The sequence below is a fragment of the Scatophagus argus genome, chromosome 8 (genome assembly GCF_020382885.2).
Source record: "Scatophagus argus isolate fScaArg1 chromosome 8, fScaArg1.pri, whole genome shotgun sequence".
Classification (NCBI taxonomy): Eukaryota; Metazoa; Chordata; class Actinopteri; family Scatophagidae; genus Scatophagus; species Scatophagus argus.
Genome location: NC_058500.1, coordinates 22,638,536 through 22,658,747, shown reverse-complemented (window position 1 = coordinate 22,658,747; position 20,212 = coordinate 22,638,536). Strand labels below are relative to the sequence as shown.

Genomic DNA, 20,212 nt, shown 5'->3' with positions numbered 1-20,212 from the left:
TTATTGTCCTGGTTTTTGTGGCACTCTGATCTAGATGACCTCTATAGCAACACGCAATATTCAGTGGATGTAAAGCACGTGATGAGATTTTGTACCCACAACACCACAGAGTCACTTTCGCCAGCACAAAAACTCTCACAAATTTGTTGTTATTTATATTTTCCCCCAGTTTGTAAAACGGAATCTCACGATGGCTCCCGCCTCTTTCCTACAGGAGGCGCCACCACAGGCTGCTTCCGACCCCCTCCATATGTCCTCTTTTATCTCTTCCTCCCCTCATCTGTCTCCCTGCCCCTCTTCTCTCTCACTCTGATTATCATGTGATCCCCACACAGGTGGATGCAGGCTGCAGGTTAGGTGATGGCAAATGCTAGACTGACCTGTGGCCTGTTCAACCAATTAGCCTCCCTCCTGTACAAGAGCTGTTTAGTCCCTCAGCTTGCACCTCTTTGTGTCTGACAGCACACACACACCAGGGCCTCGCTGTCTCTCTCCTCCAGCTACAGGGGGCGCCAGTCTCTACACCACTATCACCTCCCCTCCCCCCACTCCTCTCCTCTCTCTACCCCTTCCTCTCCCTTCTTTCTCTCTCCTCCTCCTCCTGCCTCTGTGACTTCCTCCTCTTTTTCCTTGCCATTCTCCATTCTCCTTCTCTTTTCCTCTCCTCTCTCATGCTCCTGTCCCTCTCTGACTCCCTCTTCCTCTCCTCCCCTCCCCCAGCTCCTTTCTCCACCCCTTCCCTTGGTCTCCCTCTCTCTTGCCTCCCCTCCCCTTCCCCCTTTGAAAGGCTGTTAAGCGCTCCTTCTACACACAGCACTGCAGATGAGGCCTCCGCCTCCCCCACAGTCTGCCAGGCCTCTATCTCTCCTCCCAAACACTCCCTCCCTCCCTCCCTCCATCCTTCCCTTCCTCCTTCTCTCTCGCTCCTTCCAACAGCATAGCAACACTGACTAGGCAGCCAAGGAGAGTCTTGCCTCTCTCTCACTCTCCCTCCCTCTTGCACTGGGGTAATTTCCCTCCATTTTAGATTCCTCATCCCAGGGCAGCAAAGGATGGGATTTTGATGAGATAAAAATACATATAGCAAATGCACACATCCGATGTCACTCAGTTTACCTGGTTTGGTAGAACAGTGTGACTCACTAAATGTAACTCAGTCAGATCTGATTGATCTTTGGGAGCTTAGGCCTACCTGTCATCTAGCAAATTAATGCTTGAAAAAAAAACAAACAAAAAAAAAAACAATGCTTGTGAACATCTAATCACTTGACTCAGACAAGGTCTATTTGGTATAGCTGTATAACCAGAAAAATGTACTGTAGCCCTCTGACAAACACATCACATCACATATTCTGTTTCATGTTTTCTTGAAACATCTCATTGTGCACCTGGAAAAGGGGATATTGAACGTGGGTAGCAACAGTATGTATACATGCTGTATTTAGAGGACGGACACCTTAAAGGCAAAACTCATCAGTCATCAGCATGTTGACACACAGGAGTAGAATCTTTTATCATGATAATGTCTGTGACTCTTTCAGCTGTAATATCTAAGGTCAAAAATATACTGATTATCTGGCAGTGAAATCATCATTCTGCACATTATTCCTCACTCTCCGTTACACTGGAGATATAATAACACTCCGATATTGTGAGACTAAATTTGTGGGCAACTTAAGTTTGGTTACTAAGCAATGCTGGATATTCCTGGAACTATTTTTGGCTCCTCAAAGATCAAGGTGTGCATCCTTTATGTGGGGATGGAAAGAGAATACATATATTTCTTTTAGAAAAGAAAAGAACAGAGAATAATCCTATCCTAAACTGATATTCTCCACTGTTTTCTCAAATTACAAAATCTCATCAAGGTGGGGCTACCTGCTGATGGATATGGATACATGAAGGTGATTCAACTTTGGCTGGTAAATGAAATATAAGATAATAAATTGATGAAATTATTGGGGATTGCATGCTTTACTTTCTTGTATGATAAATCAGGATACTGTCACTTATCAACTCTGTACAAACCACCTGTGACCTACAGAGACAATAAATGAAAAAATGACAACAGAAAATCCAATGATCTTTTTTTCTACTACTGTATGTATATGTTCAAGAATTTCCCTCCAGGGATTAATAAAGGAATTCTGATTCTGATTCTGATATATAACCATGTTTGATCCCTTCTTTTTATGGCTGTTGGCCCAGATTTGGTGTCTGCATGGTTAAGGCATATGTTAAGTTCTCAGACAAAAATGTATGCAGCTCCTAAAACCATACTGAAACTAGCTGTTGGCAGTCCAATGTATCCATATAAAATACAATTTTAAAACTTTCTGTATTTTTGCCCAAATCTTTGGTTTGCTTGTTGGAGAAGTGGAAAATCTTGGTGGAGAGTACCGTAACTGTATCAGGAAGTAACAAAATGGCCAGCATCTTAACATCCCATTGGTTTACACTTATGAATAATCCTTCCTCTGTACATCACTGCCTGTTCCATGTCAAAAAATGAAAAAAAAGCACACTGGTTGCATTAATGGTATTTTGAAAATCAAAGCCTCAAATGTTTTTGGCTTGTGACCCTAACAATGAAGCAGCATCCACCCATGAATTCACTGACAACAAGCAGTGATTTTTTTCTTCCTTGAATTTAATTTAAAGGACTTTTAAAAGCCTGAATGGGTGGATTTTTTTCTACAGTTTTTCAACTAACTGGTGTTCCTGGAACTGCTGACCTTGAGGCTGAAAACCACTGTGCTACAGCATTTCAGCTACCAGTGCACCGTGGAAGGCAACTCGTGTCACTAACAATAGTCTTCACTTCTACTGAGAAGGCTACACTTCAAAAAACAAGATGATTGATAAAGTTTAGACAATGGCATATAAAAGCAGATACACAATACTCACGATAATATTAAAAATGAAACTGATAATTTAAAATTTAAAAAAAAACAAATTTGACTGCTGCCCTGCATCAATGTTTGCACCATCCTTCTGTTCCTTAGGTTGAACAAAGAAGCTGGCAAGGCCAGTAGTTCTGTGAGAAGCACAATTACAGCACTTTATTGTTCATAAATGCTTAAGTGAAAAATGAAACATAAAACAAATACGCACAATTCAAAGAACACATTAAACACAAACCTCTTTTTTTAAAAAAGAAAAAAAAAGCTTTCACCTTTGTGGATGTCAGTATGGTGGTTACTGTCCAGTCTTGTGGGGCAAAGAAACATCAAGTTCAAATTGTGAAAATACAAAGAAAATACAGTAGAGTCAAGGCTAATGAGCATAAGGCTGCAAAAGGTTGATGAAATGCTCCTTTATACTGTAAGAGAATTCGAATAGGTTGGCGCCACTATTCTTTCAGAAACAGAAACCATAAGAGGATAAAATTAAAAAAATAAAATCTAATCAAGTAAAAAGCCAAAACAAATCAATTCTGTTATTTCATTTATATATAGATATATTATTTTGGAAAAAAGAAAAAAACAAACAAACTAGGTTTTTGTTAAAAAATAAACTTAAACATACAAGAAAATACCAGCCACCAAAGCGACACCTATTGTTAAGCATACCAATGTAGAACATATGAGGCTACCTTACACGCAGGTAATAGCAAATATTTAACGGTACACGGCAACATGTGTCCAAACATGTCTAAAAGACTGTACAAATTTACACTACCCATCTCAGTATAACTACATGAAAAGTGATGGATTATCTGGTCAGCTTAAAAGCTTTCACTCACAACAACTCAATATTTTAAGCCACACTAACAAGTTCAGTGGCTAAATGAACATTAATAACTCCCTATGTCAAGGTAATAAAGTATATAGAAGGCAAAAAACTTTCTCTATTTGTTTGGTGTCACTTCACTGTTGTCTTTACATCTCCCCTTCCACTTGGGGAAGAAATATTAAAACTTTCTTTACAAATCTTTACATCAGTCCTTGTCGCTCACTGAGCCTTGCCTTTAAATGTCATTGGATGGCTTGTTTTGAGTTCTCTCCTTATCACTCCCTCCTTCACAGATGCCCACTGTAACTGTGCAGTGTCCTTCAGCTCAGGCGAGGCAGATTTGTTGGCATGGATCAAATCTAAAGTGTCTCTCTGACTGTGTGAGTCTTTTTGATTTTATCAGTCAGACCTGCTGTTTGCCCAGCTGGGCCCCATCACTCCTGCTTCTAGCAGATGATGGTACAAACTTAGGAATAATGATGGGTAGACTGTCTCTTCCTTTAGCAGTCTGTCTTCCCGAGCCCTCTGTGGGCATGAAGCCATTCTCTACAAGTTCCCCTTCATCTTCATCATCATCATCGTCGTTGTCATCATCATCATCGTCGTCGTCATCGTCGTCGTCGTCCTCATCGTCATCGTCGTCTGACATGTCTACATCTGAAATGATCTTGGACCCTGTTCTCTGCTCTATTCTCCCCTTAGCTTCAGTCAGCTGTTTGTTGCCATGGCGATGTACCTCTTCCTCCCATTCACTGTTATCCTTCTGCAGCTCTTCCTCATCACTGTCAGAGTCAATGGCAATGGGCTCAGAAAGGTCTAGAGGCATTTTCTGTGGTAAGGTGCTGTTGATTGTCTTGGTTTGGTCTTTGCTGGACTTGGGGGCAGATGCTCTTGCTTTAGTACCTTTCAGAGTTTCAGTTGGCTTTCCCTTTCGTGGTAGGGCCACACCACCATTAGCAGCTACAAGCTCCCTGTGTCTTCGGAGAGCCTGCTCCGACAACCCCATACGTGTCCTCGACGTCCGCCTCTTGCTGCGTCTGCCCTCGTACGAGCCACCCTGAATGAACGCCAGCTCGTGAGTCACTTTGCTCAACTCGTGCATACTGAAACCCAGCAAAACACTGGCACTCTGTGTTTCGCATTCCTGTATGCATTGCCTCCTTCTGTTGACAAAGTGACTTGAGATGTCTGACTTCCACAACCACAGACTGGCTGCCAGCTTCTCCACCTCCCGTTGTGTCGGATATGGTGCTTGATTGAAATACTGCGTTAGAAATGCCTTCCTGGCTTCATACGACTCGTTTTCGTGTCCTTTGGGGTCAAGAGCCAGAACTACAGGTTCATCAGGATTTTCCACAAATGTAGATGAACCATTGCTATCGTGTGGGTGGGCTCTTTCCCCAGGGGGTCCCGGCCTTCTTCGTTTTGGCGCACTAGTGTCTGAGTTATCAAAACCGGCCCGTTTGAGAGCGCTGCTCTGGGCCTGGCCAACCCGAGAGGAATGAGCTGCCCGGCTGTCCTGCCCATTCTGGGATTTCCCTACACCTCGACAGTGCACCAAGTGTAGAGTGATGGTGGAGGCCGTCATGTTACTAGTATAAACACCCAAACAGTGAATACACTTATAGGTCAGTTTCTTTTCTACAGGGTGCACTGTCTGAATCACCTGGTGCCTCTCTCTCAGGTGGTGGGCCAATGAGTCTGAGATTGGGCCCTTAAGGATGGAGAAGCAAAGAGGACACAGCGTCTTGCCCACATCCCTCTTGTAGGGCACAGATGCCTGCGGGGCACTCTTGGTTGGTGCACCATCAGCAGCCACTGAAGGCGTTTTGGGTGGAAGCTGAGGCATTAACCTCTTGCCTGATATTAGGGAGGCAGACAGGGCTGATGAGACAGCAGTGCTGTTGTTCTGAGCGTGAAACGCCACCGACTCCTCTGGGGCGTCTCTCATGTTGTAGGTAGTGACAATCAACTGGACATTTTTGGGGTTGCCCTGCTGCAGCGTGAGGTCAAAGGTCAAGGGGGAGTCTGTGCGTGGGCCAACACTCTCGTCTGGGTGCGACAGCCGCATGTGGGCCACCATCTTCTCAACGTCATTGAAAGTTGCACGGCAGTGTGGGCAAGACAGACCATGAATCAACATGTGGTTTAACAATGTATCACTGGGGAGATAGCGGTTGCAGTAGAGACACTTGCTGGTGAAGTTGTGGATCTTCATGATGTAGTTGGCTACAGCAGGCACCTTCTCTGCCTTGTGCTCTTTCTCAAAATGAGAACTGTACACATTCTCTGGGAAGAGCTCATTGCAGATGGTGCAGATTTTCCACTTCTGTGTGTAGGATGTGCCGAGCACTGAGGAGCCACTTTTCTTGGCCGTGACAGAGGCTACAGTAGTAGCTGCTGCCTGGACACGTGAGCCCAGGGGGTTGGATTTGAGGGAGGACGAAGCGCTGACCACAACTGGGCTCCTCAGGCTGCCACCAGAAATGAGCTGCTTTGCTGCATGTGACTGCTGGGGAACAGAAACCTGGGCATTCCCTGGTAAAGTAACCCTCACCTGCTGGCTGCCCATGGAGAACGGCTGGGTGCCCCCAGCCTTTAATCTTATTGCATCATGCTTCAACCCAGATAGTAGACTTGAGTTGAATCCCGTCTTTGGTGCAATGACAACTCGACTAAGCTGCTGTGAGCCAGGAGTCCTTGTAGTGGCCATTACTGCACCTTTAGGGCCCATCCCAATGATGGTCTTGTCCCCTTGAGTTTTAGGGGGCATCATGATGATGGGTTTAGGACGGGGGACTATCACACTGGTGTGTCCAATCATGGCAGTCACCTGGTAGCCTATCCTCTCATGGTCCTCAATGACGTGCTGAACTAGTGCCTCGTAGGTTCTTGGGACAAAGAGACACTTCTTGCAGTGAATCTGGTTACTATTAACATTGTTTGTGTTATTATTACTCTCTGTATTCCCTGCTGTGCCACCATTCTGAGTACTTGTCCTCTCTCCTGGTTTCACAATGTAGGGCTGGGCCACTTGCTGGAAATGTTCCCTGTAGATGTGCTTCCGCACTACATTATACAAAGGGTCCCTGTAGGTGCACTTCTTGCAGTAGTACACTGCCTGTTCCACACTGTCCCCCGTCCTCTTCAGCACCCCGTCTTTCATCATGATCCCACCAGCTCCCGCCACCATTCCACCGGGGCCCTGCCGCACAGTGTTGTTAGGCATGTGGAAAAGTTTGATGTGCGTTTCCAGAGTCTTTTTGTTCCCATTGTAAGTGCAGTAGGGGCAGTTGAGCAGAATGTTGTTCTCAAAGTCCTCGCTGTGGACATTGCGGAAGTGGCTCTTGTATGCAGAGAAGTACTTGGATGAAAAGAGGCACCCGGAGCAGCAGAAAGGCTTTGATCTGTAGTCCTGGAGACACAGAGGTGAGAAAAAGCTTTGACTTGACACATTCCTTGTCTGAAGGCATTAAAACTGTTCTGATGCATTTTTATACATTTGTTTTCTGATTTTGTGGTGTGAACAAAACATACAATTTAAAAGAAAAGCTCAAATATCAGAGCTGCAGGAAAAAACAGGCTATTTATGTGAGAGTGTGCATCTGTGTGTGTCACATACCTGAACTTTGGTATGCGATGGCTCCCACATGCACACATCTTCCCATGTAGTGTGCTTTATATACACCTCTGGAGGAGTAAAGTCTTTATAATCCTATACAACAAAAGAATTTAAGATTACTGTTTGACGATGATTAAAGAAAGGCACAATCAATCAGGAGATGATTATATGAAACATTTGAATACGGTATCTATGGACACAGGAGTCTCATGTATAAATGGTGGAATTACTTCAGCTTTCTTGCTTCTGGATCAAACTCTCTAGCTAAAATTTTGCTTCAGTGATGAGATACACCATAAAGACAAAGGTACTGGGACATGTGACCATTACTACAACAGCAATTCAATTACACTGCATTCTAAATACAAAAATAATGTAATAATATATGATGATACAGTTTAATTATCAGGCCTGTTTGTTTTGAAGGGAGATGAGAACTCTGGGGAAAATTCAGCTCCCAGTAAAAACCTCCTGAACAATGAAGGAACCCTAGGCTAAAACCTCAATTGTGATTGTTCAACAATGAAAACAACAGCACCCATGATCCCATGCTACTGCATGACATCATTAAACTCTTTGGTTGTTGTTTCGATTGTGAGACCCTAGTGACAGAAGATTACTTGAGCACTGATCTGGCACATGGGTACCGAGTTATGTCAAGTCTGTGGTTTCTGCTTTTAAGATCGAGGAGCGTCTTCCTCCTACATTAAACTAAATATAAGAACATGGTGTCAATAGGGTAATTATACTGGATGCATTATGACTTCAGTTCTCCATATATTCCTATCATCATATATTCTCAACAATATGCCACAGTACCAGACACCCTACTGCTGAAACCTTAATTCCCACAATGAGCCAAACAGAAGAGCAAACTCCTGAACCTCACCAAACCAAAGCAACTTTCTCATATGTACTCCAGTGCTATATATAACAAATACTATTCTTAAACCTCTGCAAAATGTGAAAATAAAGATGGGAATATGAGTCTGAAGACAGTCAGATTTGGCAAGCTCAAGGAAAAATCTGCAGAATGCATACAGTGTATCATTCTTACAGCGAAGCCATCAGCACCAAGGTACAGCAGAATGTGTGGTCTCCTTGTAAAAACACAAAAGTCTGGGCATGCTCACCTCTAAGTGATCTCTACAGAACTCCAAGCCGATGTCTCCCAGGACCTTCTTGACATTTTTCCTTGCTTTCCGCAGACTACCTAGGTTATTGACAGGGAGCTGGAACATTCTGTCCACCTGACGAGAAAAGACACATACAACATGTTAGCAACAGGTGGAGGGTAAAATTTGGACAGGTGTCTGTTAAATGAACTCAAGTCAGGAAATGAACTAAAAAAAAAGGACATTTTACTTGAATTTTAAATTGAGCTTAAGACCTAAAAAGGGAAGAATTGATCAATCAATCTTTCAGATATGACATACACAACAATGAAGGCTTTGGCTATCTGTTAAATATCTTCTTGGTATTAAGATATGGTCGTCTATAACTTAAATGTTCATTATAGATCTATTCAGAGTTATTGTCACATCTATATCAAGAGTTATGTGGCTAAAAGTGATAAGCTGATGCCCCAGGAGATTATCAAGTCAAAGAGCAGCCCTGTGTAACAGCAGCACACGGGGCTGCATTGGTGGGTTCATGATGTTTTGTATACTGCTGAGACAATGATTAAGTCCAAACTGAATAACAGTTTGTGTTTAAAGGCTTATCAGATGTCAAAGCACTGCACAAAAGTTTGCAATACTCACATACAGGATATTACAACTGCGTAAAGTTATCACAGCGGCAACTATTTTATCTTTGACCATGATGATCATGAGGTAAACAGTAACACATGTACCATTCATGGTGCAAAAAATAATCAGCATAAAAAGTAAACCAGAAGTATGTGCTTGCATGGATGTGATTGGCCAACACGATGCCTTGCTGGATAACATTATGTTGCGGTAAAAGCTGAACCTGGTTCACCCTTTCGCTATATAACCCTGTGTTTTGTTGGATCCCTCTGTGTTGGCTGGCTGTTGGACTGGCTCACGCTGCCAGTGTGACAGAAAGCCAGCACACACAAGACCATGACCCTGTACCTGAAGCAGCTAAATGGAATTAAATATGGTGTACATCTGCGCTGTCCCTACAGTGACATGTTAAAGTGTCTCCTGTGAAAGAGGCCTGCTAGGCTTCAGCTAACTAACAGACTTTTAACAGGCTGGTGAGCCTTAAAAGAAGCAAACATTTCAAGAATACCTTTAAGACATAATGATCTCATGCACAAAGACACACATACATGTGGCCAACTCCATGCACACTCCTGACAATGGTTTCACACTATTCCACTGATTGATGGGTGGTGGTAATGTACGAAGGCGCAGCATCGTGCCAGCAAATAGTAGAAGGACACCTCTACTCTGTAAATATTGTTGTAAACAATGTAGGATTACCGATATTTTACGAGGGAATTGTACTTAATATGTTTCTCAAGCATACGCACAACACCTAATGTAACTTTTGTTTGCTTACTAGAACACCCCGGGGGACCTGCGCCTGTCGCAGGCCCAGCGCAAAATAAACCATATTCATACAGCAATCATTTTTGTCTGATGTCATGCTGAGGGGGGAAACTCAAATAGTGAGATAATGTCATATTATTGTGTTCCATGTTGCAGGGCATATAACTGTAGGCAATCTGACAAGCCATTATCTTTTCATTGCTTGACAACTGATCAGCAACTGAAAGACAGTGGCTAGTGAAAATCAAGAGGGACATGGGCCATAAAATGACATTTGATAACCAGATCTATCGAACTGGTCTCTTCATGCCACACAAAACAATCACTGCAAGTGCTTGGAACACTCTTTTGTGTTGGATGTAATCTGCAAGAAAATTAGACAGAAATATGTTCTCCTGACCATCATGTCGCATCATGTTACTGACTCAACTAGAACATTTCTGAGGTCTGGTGAAGAGACAGGGAGACAGTTGACATTACAAAGAATTCTTGATTTCATCTAGTGCATTTTTGTGTCAGCATGGGCAGCTGGGCTCAGTTACCTCCCAGTGAACACAGCTGGACACCAGACTGGGACAACCTCCACCTATGGAGGCCAGTTTGGATAACACTGTGACTCCGGGGACAAGAAGACACAGCAGGTAGAGACAGGAGGACAAAGCAGCAAGTGAAAACGGTGTGTAGTGCTGGAATATTTTTTGTATCTTACTTGAATTCAGGATTTATTTTGAATATATCAGAGGCGACTATGGAAAGACAAACCAAGACAGTTTTGATGAGTTTTATTTAGTTTATGTCTCATTTGAATGTAGTGAGTTTTACAGCGAGTTAACAAGGCAATTAAGCTCATCTTAGTTTGGTAAAAGAAAAAAACCTGAAGGGGTACAGCTGTATTTTTCTGGACATTTTGTGAGTTTGTTTTGTTTACTTATGTCACTAAAGGCTAAAACTTGTGAAACTTAGCAAACGTGCTGTTCATATACATCTCCCAAGTGAGACTACAGGGGACCTATCAGACTATCGTCTCTAGAGGTACAAAAGGGTATTCTGAAACAGGATGGTGCCAATGCTAGCAGGTTAGCATGATAACTTCAGTAGACATTTCTACAACACAATACACTGACATCTTTAAGATAATGTTAGCACTACTGTTTCTTCACATTCTCTTGACAGTGCAAGTTCATTTTTTAATGTTGATGACTAATTTTTACAGCCATGTCTTGCAAATTGCAACTATAAATATGGCCTGACGTCACTCCAGATTTTCACTATCCATTGTGTTTTCAGTTGATAATCAATTGGGAAGCTGAACTGACTGACGATTTGACAGTTTATAAGACCTGGTACCTAAGACAAGCAGTATGAAATATGGCTGCTGTGTGAACATGGTCTATGGTTAACAACACAGATTTTTATCTTGTGTGCCGGGTATGAACTAAAGCTAAAAAACTTAATATCAAAATTAGTGTGTAAGTCTTGATTTGACCTAGGCAAACCTCACTTAGCTGTCTGGGGTAGAAAGTTAGTTTGCCAACAGACAGACAGAACCACTGGTTCCTTTCAAAACGGTTCTATACAAAATACAATTAAACCTCCATCCACCCATTTGTTTATGTGTTACAATCTACAATAGGTTTAGCATTAGTAAAGGCCAGAGAAAGTAGGGGCTGTTAATTCACTGTCCAAAGTGGCTGGTCCAATGTCTCTAGTCAGATCAGAAATCCATGTAGTGAGGTCAAAGGTCACTGATGTATGATGACAGAAAGGCAGCTCAGTTTCAACAAACAGCAGTCCCAAACAATTCCTGTCAACACCTCAGCTTATTTCTCTTTTAGAAAACACATAACAGAGAGGGTGTGTGTGTGTGTATGTCTCCACCAACTGTTGACCTAGTGTAAAGCTGGGAGAACCAGACAATTCTGTTCATCTGCCTGTCTGTCTCACTGTCTTGCCTGTCTGCTGTATGTCTGTCTTCCATTCAAAAATGGGCTAGCGTGAAAGAGACACACATCCTTGCCCACTTCCCGTCTCCCTTTCCTGCTTCCTCCCATTACATGTAGATGGCGCTAGAGAGGAGCTCCATTATGTAAGCCTCCCTATACTCTGCCTGGCCCCTTTTTCCTCCCTGTCTCGCAATGCCATCACAGAATGGCGCCTCCTATTGAGTCAGCAGCAGCTTCTACAATATGTCTGCAGTGGAGGGGGGAGGGTGGGTGGGGGGGGAGGTGAGGTGGGGGGGTAAGGGAGGAGAGGAGGGAGGGATGTTGGAAGGGGAGGGACAGAAGGAGCGAGAGAGCTCAACGAAGGGGGAGGGTGAGTGTGTGGGGGGCAGCTGGGAGGAAGAGGAGGCAGGGAGGGAGGGAGCGAGAGAGGGGAAGGGAGCAAGTGAGTGAGGGCAGAAGAGGAGAGATGAGAGGAAAGGAGAGAGGACAGAGAGTGAGTGACGGAAGTGAAGGGGGGAGGGGGAGGCAGGGAGGTCGGACAGACAGGATCAGAGGAAGAGAGGGAGGGTGAGGAGGGGAAGAGGCTGGGGGGGAGGAGAAAATGGGAGTAGGTGAGAGAAAGAGGGGGCGATGGATAGGCACGGAGGGGAGGGCAGTGGGAGGAAGAAAATGAGCAAGAAGAAAGCCAAGGAGAGGCTGAGCAGGAGGGAAGGGAGGGAGAGAGAGAAGGAAGAAGAGGAGAGGGAGGAAAGGCAATAGGAGGCTGCTCTGCTACGTTGTGCTGAGGGCTGCTGGCAGAAAACAGGTTTCCCCCTTCTACTGTGTTGTGAAAAAGAAAGAAAAAAAAACCAAGAGGCCTACAAACCTTCAGCCACAGATTTCCTCAGACTCGCTCAGTCCACCACTGGGACATGATAACCTATGTTCTGGTTGACTACTACCTTCTACACTTCTTCAGTGTGAAGGGGACCAGCTGCTGGTGACATTCATATTCACACCTGAAAAGTTTGGGATGCTTAAAATCCACTGGTTGTGCCAAACACCTGTCAGTAGACCTTAACCACAAAGGTGGAGGGCTGTTTGTATATGAGGATGTGGCAGTGATCATAATATAACACTTGTCCTGACCAAGTGACAGCTCTCCTCCCCTCCCCAGATCAAACACGAGGTACGAGTGCATCACATCCCAGTGTCACCTGGCTGAACTCAGATCACATTTTGATCACCTCTGAGGTTTTGGTGAAAAGGAAGACATGCATTATTTAAAACACGGTTTTATGATTCTATGCCACAGTCTGTCTGTGTTTGTGAATATGTATGAGTGTGTCCCCACGACAAAAACTCTCCAGTACATTACTCTGTTCAGTAATGTAGGTGCACTTTCAATATTCATAGCATTGCTCGGATTGAAAACGTTAACGCGTAAGATCTGTCGTGATAGTTTTAGCTGAGCACATAACAACCAAACTGTGTTCTGTGGCGACGTGTGTGTCAGTGAATCTAATCTTAGATCAACATCTGGTAATATCCAGATCGATAGCTTTGGCAGGGAGCTGCTGCCGCTGACAAAGAATTGGGGACACACCGCGCTAAGTTAGCATGCTAACCTAGCCAACTCACACCAACAACATGGGCTGTCCAAAAACTAATGCTGCCATTTCTGTCTTTAATGGTCCACAAAGGATATCCGGTTGCATTTTACCGGGACTGTTGTGAACAAACATACAGGAGAAGTCATTCAGCTTGAGAATACGTTGAATCCTCCTGACTTACACAAACATAACGTTGGCTATATCGACAGCCAAGTTACCTTAGCTGTAGTTCACCACCACCCATCGCATCACCGCAGGTAGCCGCGGCTAACAGCAAACTATCTCCCTTTGACGGTTAAACCGAACATTATGACAGACAAGTTTACCTGCTTTCACATCCAGTGCTCCCGTCTGAGCGAAATGTGTCACCTCAGGATGTCTGAGGCGAGATGTAACGGCAGACACTTTCACTTCTTCCAGACAGCTTGTTAATATCCTTTCAGGTGATAACTAGATTCGTGGGGGAGAACCAGTCACCCGGCCGTCCGTCTATCCTTCAAACTCGATTCTCCCTCGCCGACTAGAGCTATCCTCTCCCCTCTGGTCGGCAAACGGGTACAGAAAACCTTCGAGACTCATTAGACAATTAAATGCTCCATTCTCGGTAGTGGTGCAGGCAGGCACATGTCCTATTGTTGGGATTAACTACCGGCGTATCCACTCTTTCAAATAAATTGCCAAAGTGAGCCTATGAGTGCCTGGCAGCCGATAACGCTTTAACCATTCTCTTGTCTGACAGACAATACACATCCAGCCTAGAAACTACCCTATCCAAAATGGCGCAAATAAAAGGGGCGGAAGTGACATCGACTTGATTAGCATAAATAATCTCATTGTGGGATTCGAGAGAGTCCGACTCATTAAAACTCTTAATTGGTGTGTCAATCAATTTGGCCAATTAAGCAGATGTCTCTTTAAAAAACCTACATTGCCTCTCAACACGGCTTGCCCTTGGTTCCTGTTTTTGAGTATGTGGGGTAAACAACCCGGCGAAGTAGTTGCAGGATCAGGCCGATAGCGGGCGTCCTTCTGGAGTGGGTCGCTCCGATAAATGCGCATGCGCGGTTTGGCTACATCTGTCTCCTCCCCTCCCTTCCCGTGAAGGGTCGGATGTACACAGAGCCTCAGCACTCAGCTGGAGCGGTTTCAATGGTTGGGTTGGGCCGGCGGTAGGTGGCGCTGTACTGTGCTGAGTTAGTAACTGCCCATTTTCACCAAACTGACCGGGACTACTTTCCTGTACAGTGCTTGGTGATGGGCAGTCCCAAGCACAATCCTGTTCAGTGAAGGCACTAAATCCAGCAAGACTCTGCCTTTAAATGGTTAAAGTGATGGTGAAAACTCTCCATCAGCTGGAGTTAATTGCTGCCTTCCTGCCATCATCATCATCATTCAGAGTCCTAGCGACCTAAGACCCACTCCCACTCTGTACATCGTTTATGTTGTTGTTGTTTTTTAACCCAGCTTAGTATCTGCTTGCTTTGTGGGAACTATGTTGTATGTTGCTTGATTTTGGCACCAGGCCTCAAGACCATGTAATGAAGCAGGATCCACCTTTACAGCTGTTGCTGTGCTCTTTTCGCCAACAAACCTTCAACATAACAGACACAAACCAATACAAAACACAAGGAGCGGTTAGCAATATCACCTCACAGCAAGAGGGTTCCAGGTTCGAATCCCGGTTTGGGCCCTTCTGTGCAGAGTTTGCATGGGTTTTCTCTGGGTACTCCCCCTTCCTCCCAAAAACATGCACGTTGGTTACTCTACATTGCCCCTAGGTGTGAGTGTGTGGTTGTCTGTCTTTGTGTGTCAGCCCTGTGACTGACTGGTGACCAGTCCAGGGTGAATCCTGCCTCTCACCCGTAGTCAGCTGGGATAGGCTCCAGACCCCCGTGACCCTGACAGATCAGTGGTATAGAAAATGGACGAATGGACATATATTCATTATGTTGTGACACTTGGATCTATTAATAAACATGAGAGAGGTGTCCAAGCTGATACCTGTTGACTACTACTCTCTCAGCAGTATTGTTCTGAGGAAAACCATGAGATGAGAGCGAAAACTCCAAAAGAAGCTCTGTCTCCAAGGTCCAGAGTCTACATTTATCTAAGTAAGCCTCTGCTGAGCCAGGACCTTTGGCTTTAATTTTAACAGGTTACATTAGTGGTAGACATTACCATAATCATCCATGATGAGCTTGAGGTCATCTTTGCACAGAGTTTTGAGTGAAAACTCTTGAAGGTATTGTTTTAGATGACTCGCCGGTGTTCAGAAAATCTACAGTCTCTCCCACTTCATTTAGGTTTGACCTTGAGCAATGACTAATGATAAGAGTCTGTCATTTTAGGTTTTGACTCATTGTAAAAACAATAAAAAAGAAAAACAATCAGAAAAACAGAAACAACAATAGAAAGTGTTTAATTTTATACAAACAATCACAGGTGTAGTAGCTAAACACATTCTTAAACCCATCTGAAATGTGTTTAATGCAGAGTTCAGTCAGCTGTCTGGACTGGGAATGATGAAACACTGTGCTTCGCTCAAAATTCATTACAGAGGATGATGGGAATGTAACGCACTATGTTCCTTCAGTATTCAGGACAGCTGCTGACAGGGAACTGTTTTATATTTACGGCTAACAAGAGGGAGATGTCTCCCTTGTCATTTGCCATCATGTCGCTGTCTGACCAGAGGCGAGTGGAGCTCCCCCCACCGCTAAAATTCTGTTAGAAGCACTGTTAAAGACGGCGACTTTACGAGCAAAAGGCATACTAAATGACCACGGGACATCCAAATTGAGTATATCACTGATCATGTTGTGGCGAAGAGCGTGAGCAGTCCTTTCACGAATGACACAACCTCGTTCCCTCCAAGTTTGGACTCTCCATAAACTCGATCCACAAAGGAAATGGGTACCTGTTTGGAAGCAAAGAGAATTGATTTTCAGTTCAGGGATACAGGCTCACAGCATTAAAGCTTCCCATTCAGAAGCTAAAGCGATGAAACAGCCTCAGCCTACAGAAAACATCAGCAATTAATCATTCTTAAAGACCCCCTTCACTGAAGGTTTTTGAGCTTGTTACCATGTCCACATAATGTCTTCATATACTAAAAGACACATCATTAGCAAAAGTAGCAGTGAATGCCATGTCTGAGCATTTCTGCCTTGGAAGAGCAATGTACCAATGATAGAAACACAGATTCAGACAGTAAGGGTTTCACATGTAACATATGTAATAAATCAATCCTGTGAACTACCAATGGTATAAAGGAGAATTCAGGTGTAGCTGTGCATCAGAGTTTTGCAAGCTAACTTTCACTATTTTCAAAACGATGGCAGGGATGTGTTGAGTTTTTGGTTACAAAGAGCTGTAATTGAAAAAAAGGTTGGGTTTTACAGCACACAAAACATTTTATATAAGGTGTGTTGACTAAGGAAGTAATGGTAAATATTACTAAAAAAACATTTGTCAGACAGTCAAACTACTGAATTACACTATATAAACGACGACTGCCCCAACAGGCACTTTAATGACATCAGCTTCCAAATACACAGACAGCTTTGCAGCTATAACAGCTTCCACTCTACTGGGAAGGCTTTCCACAACATTTTGGTGGTGTGCAGGAATTTTTTCCATTGCATTGCACTTTTTCATGCAGGAGAGCAATTGTGAGGTCAGGTACTGATGTTGGATGAAAAGCCCTGGCAACCTCAGCTCCAGTTCATCCCAAAGGTGCTGGATGGGGTTGAGGTCAGGGTTTTGTGTGGGCCAGTCAAGTTCTTCCACACCAAACTCATCCAGCCAAGTAACTAACTTTATGGACTTTTCTTTGTGCACTGGGACACAGTCATGCTGGAATAGAAAAGGGCCTTCAACAAACTGTTGCCACAAAATTGGAAGCATAACACTGTCCAAAATGTCTTGGTGTGCTGAAGCATTAAGATTACCCTTCACTGAAAGTAAGGGGCCCAGCCCAACAGCCCCATAAAGAGGTGTGTCTGGATACTTTTGTCCCTATAGTGTAGATCGATTGTTCTGCCTGATGAGTAGGCCTGAAGCTGCAAGTGAGTGACATTGGTTCTATATTTTTACAAAATGCACGATTATAGAATTTTGGTGAACAGAAACAAGTTTTAAATAATACCAGAAGAAGAACATTAACGCATGTCACTGGGTCCTGTTCCCCACAAAATCAAACAATACAATTAAAGGTCACAGCAACCACATGAGCCTGTGTTTATAGCTTCCCAGACAAAGTTTTTCAGTGCACAGTATGTTAGCCAGGAGCAATTCTTCAATAAATTTTATTCTTGATGTATATTGTGGATATGACTGATCCCTTGGGCAGAATTAGCAAACAAAAAAAAAATAAAAGCATTGACATTAGTCCTTAGTGTTTTTTAAGGTCTGGCCTTAAATCTGAAACTGGCAGTTTACTCATGATCTAGTCCAGATTTTTAACCATACAGATATTTGAGCTCGACCTGGTCTAATGCTGTCTCAATGCAAAACAGCCTTCTTTGTTTTCATCAATATAAAATGTAGAATCTGTATGTATTGAGAATATCTGGGTTTTTAAACAGCTTGCTTGTTAATCCTGTTCACCTTAAGTATGCAGATTTAACAGTCTCTGCAGATGTCAAATCTGAGGGTGGATCTGAAGTTATGTTCAGGCTTTTACAGGGATTTGCAATACTTTCCAGATATAAAGAAACACCATCATTAAGTTTCCTCTACATCGGAAGACAACTTCAATTTCATTGCAGGGTTCACATTATGAATAAAAAGCATTTCTCTGAAAACTATGCAGTATGTTCAAACAGAAATATAAATGCATGAATGAATAAATTCTCACTTCTCCAATTGTGTAGTTGAGCTGTCTGGCACGGACGATCATCTCCATCTGAAAGACATATCCTTTGGACACGCACCGCTCGACCAGATTCTCCAACACCTTCTTCTTGTACAGCCTGACATCAGCGACAGAACACAGCAGGAGTATGAGACAACACAGCCAAACGCGCACGCACATTTCGCACCACTCGCACCACTTACCTGAAGCTGCCTGTAAGGTCTGAAGCACCAGGTCTCAGCAACACTTGAGTCAAAAAGTTGGCCCCCCGACTGTGAATGAGAAAAGGAGACAGAAAAAATCAAACCTCGGCCTCTTGCCTGCTGAAATTATGGTCAACGCAAGATGGGTGAGTGAAAATTGAAGAATGGCGTTCACTTTCAGCTACCTGATGAGTTTCCTTCGCAGATCCCAGCCGTACACGCCTCCGTTCCCTTTGTATCGAGTACCGGACACCAGGTCGTAATTGCCTGCCTTCTGCTTTCTGACAAACAAGGCAAAATGGTCTTAACTAGGGGATACATGCACGATTTCTCTGTAACTGTCATTTGTGGCAATTGACAAGTTAAATTGACTTTTTTCTTTACAAATGTAAAAAGGGTCAATAAAACTAAATCATGTGATAGGAAACGGAAATTTAAAGAGACTTACTCAATAAATTCTGGGATAAATTTGGGCTGAAATAAAAAATGAAAATCACAAAGAACTATCAGTCCAAAGTGAAATATCACACAACCTGGTTTAGTACACATAACGCTACATTTACATTAAAGATTAAATAGAAGATTATGAAGCTGTCATGTTGGGTTTTAGGAAATTACGCTGTTGTTGGAAAGTGAAACATGTTCACTGTGTCCTAACATTATATAGAGCAAACAAATTGTTAGTTATAGTCCTACAATCAGCTTCTTGTGTCGGTATACACAGGATGAAACAGGCATCGCTCACATGGTGGGAAAGATCTGCATCCATGATGAAGATGAAGTTCCCAGTGGCATGCTTCATACCGTGGATGTAAGCGGTGCCTTGGAGAGAAAACCGGGGCTCATCAGTCCTTAGCAAAGGTTACTTGAATGATTACACAAATTTCGTATTCCACCAGTTTTGAACTTACCTAGGCCTAATTTTTTCGCTCTTGGTCTCAGAAGCTGTACACCAGAAAAGACAGATTAAGAGTCTGTATAATGACCCTACGCACTATTCATTTACTAAATCCAACTGTTACACGGTACGTTAGACAGCTAAACACTGTAAGCAACGCTTAACTAATCTGTTCATTAATTTGTGAGTCATGATGTATTGTTTGGCTCTCGTCAGAAGTGTCTGCTGAGTGAACCTAGTAACGATTCATAACTTACTATTTTATCCTCTCCATAAATCTTCTGCAACTGCTTTCCCACCTCCAGTGTCCCGTCTGGGCTTCCATCGTCAATGACAATGATCTCGTAGTTATATCCACTGTAAATACAACAAATTAAACGGAACGTAGTGATTTGGTTTTACCACCACTGACCCACACATATCTTGTCAAGTACATTAAGCTACATTAGCTAACTAGGACAAGCTATCTTAACTTTGAAATAACCCATTTATACTGTGAGTTAAGCTTGACATAATAAACTTTGGAAGCCTACATTAAGTGCATTACTGAGCAGAGCTGTCATTTTCTCACAGGATTAGTGACAGCTCATCACTGACTGGCATTACTACAGTAGTAACGTAAGCTAGCACTAGCCGGACAGCTTTGTTGGATCCCCGGAACTCACCTTTCATCGAAGTATTTCACCAAAAGCCACACAATCAAAGGTAAGTTTTCCCTTTCGTTGTAGGTAGGTAATAGCACTGAATATTTGTCTTCAGCGTCCGGGATTTGGTGCGAAGTTTTTCGACTTGCCATTGTGACGTGAACGTACTTTAACCACAACGTAGAAATGTGCTATACA

General features: G+C 43.4%; 2 protein-coding genes across 2 annotated transcripts; both read right to left on the bottom strand.

Moving 5' to 3' along the window:
• Positions 1-3,035: 3,035 nt before the first annotated feature.
• adnpb (activity-dependent neuroprotector homeobox b) lies at positions 3,036-14,502 on the bottom strand. Its single transcript, XM_046397103.1, has 4 exons — positions 13,741-14,502; positions 8,491-8,607; positions 7,358-7,450; positions 3,036-7,150 (listed from the first exon to the last, which is right to left on the bottom strand). Exons 2-4 carry the CDS (start codon positions 8,596-8,598, stop codon positions 4,139-4,141), a joined length of 3,213 nt encoding a protein of 1,070 aa, XP_046253059.1. The 5' UTR covers positions 8,599-8,607; positions 13,741-14,502; the 3' UTR covers positions 3,036-4,138.
• A 1,314-nt stretch (positions 14,503-15,816) lies between these two features.
• On the bottom strand, positions 15,817-20,212 carry dpm1 (dolichyl-phosphate mannosyltransferase subunit 1, catalytic). The gene is made up of 9 exons (XM_046395623.1): positions 20,036-20,212; positions 19,628-19,727; positions 19,384-19,417; positions 19,218-19,294; positions 18,921-18,946; positions 18,658-18,753; positions 18,473-18,541; positions 18,273-18,387; positions 15,817-16,331 (listed from the first exon to the last, which is right to left on the bottom strand). Exons 1-9 carry the CDS (start codon positions 20,164-20,166, stop codon positions 16,227-16,229), a joined length of 753 nt encoding a protein of 250 aa, XP_046251579.1. The 5' UTR covers positions 20,167-20,212; the 3' UTR covers positions 15,817-16,226.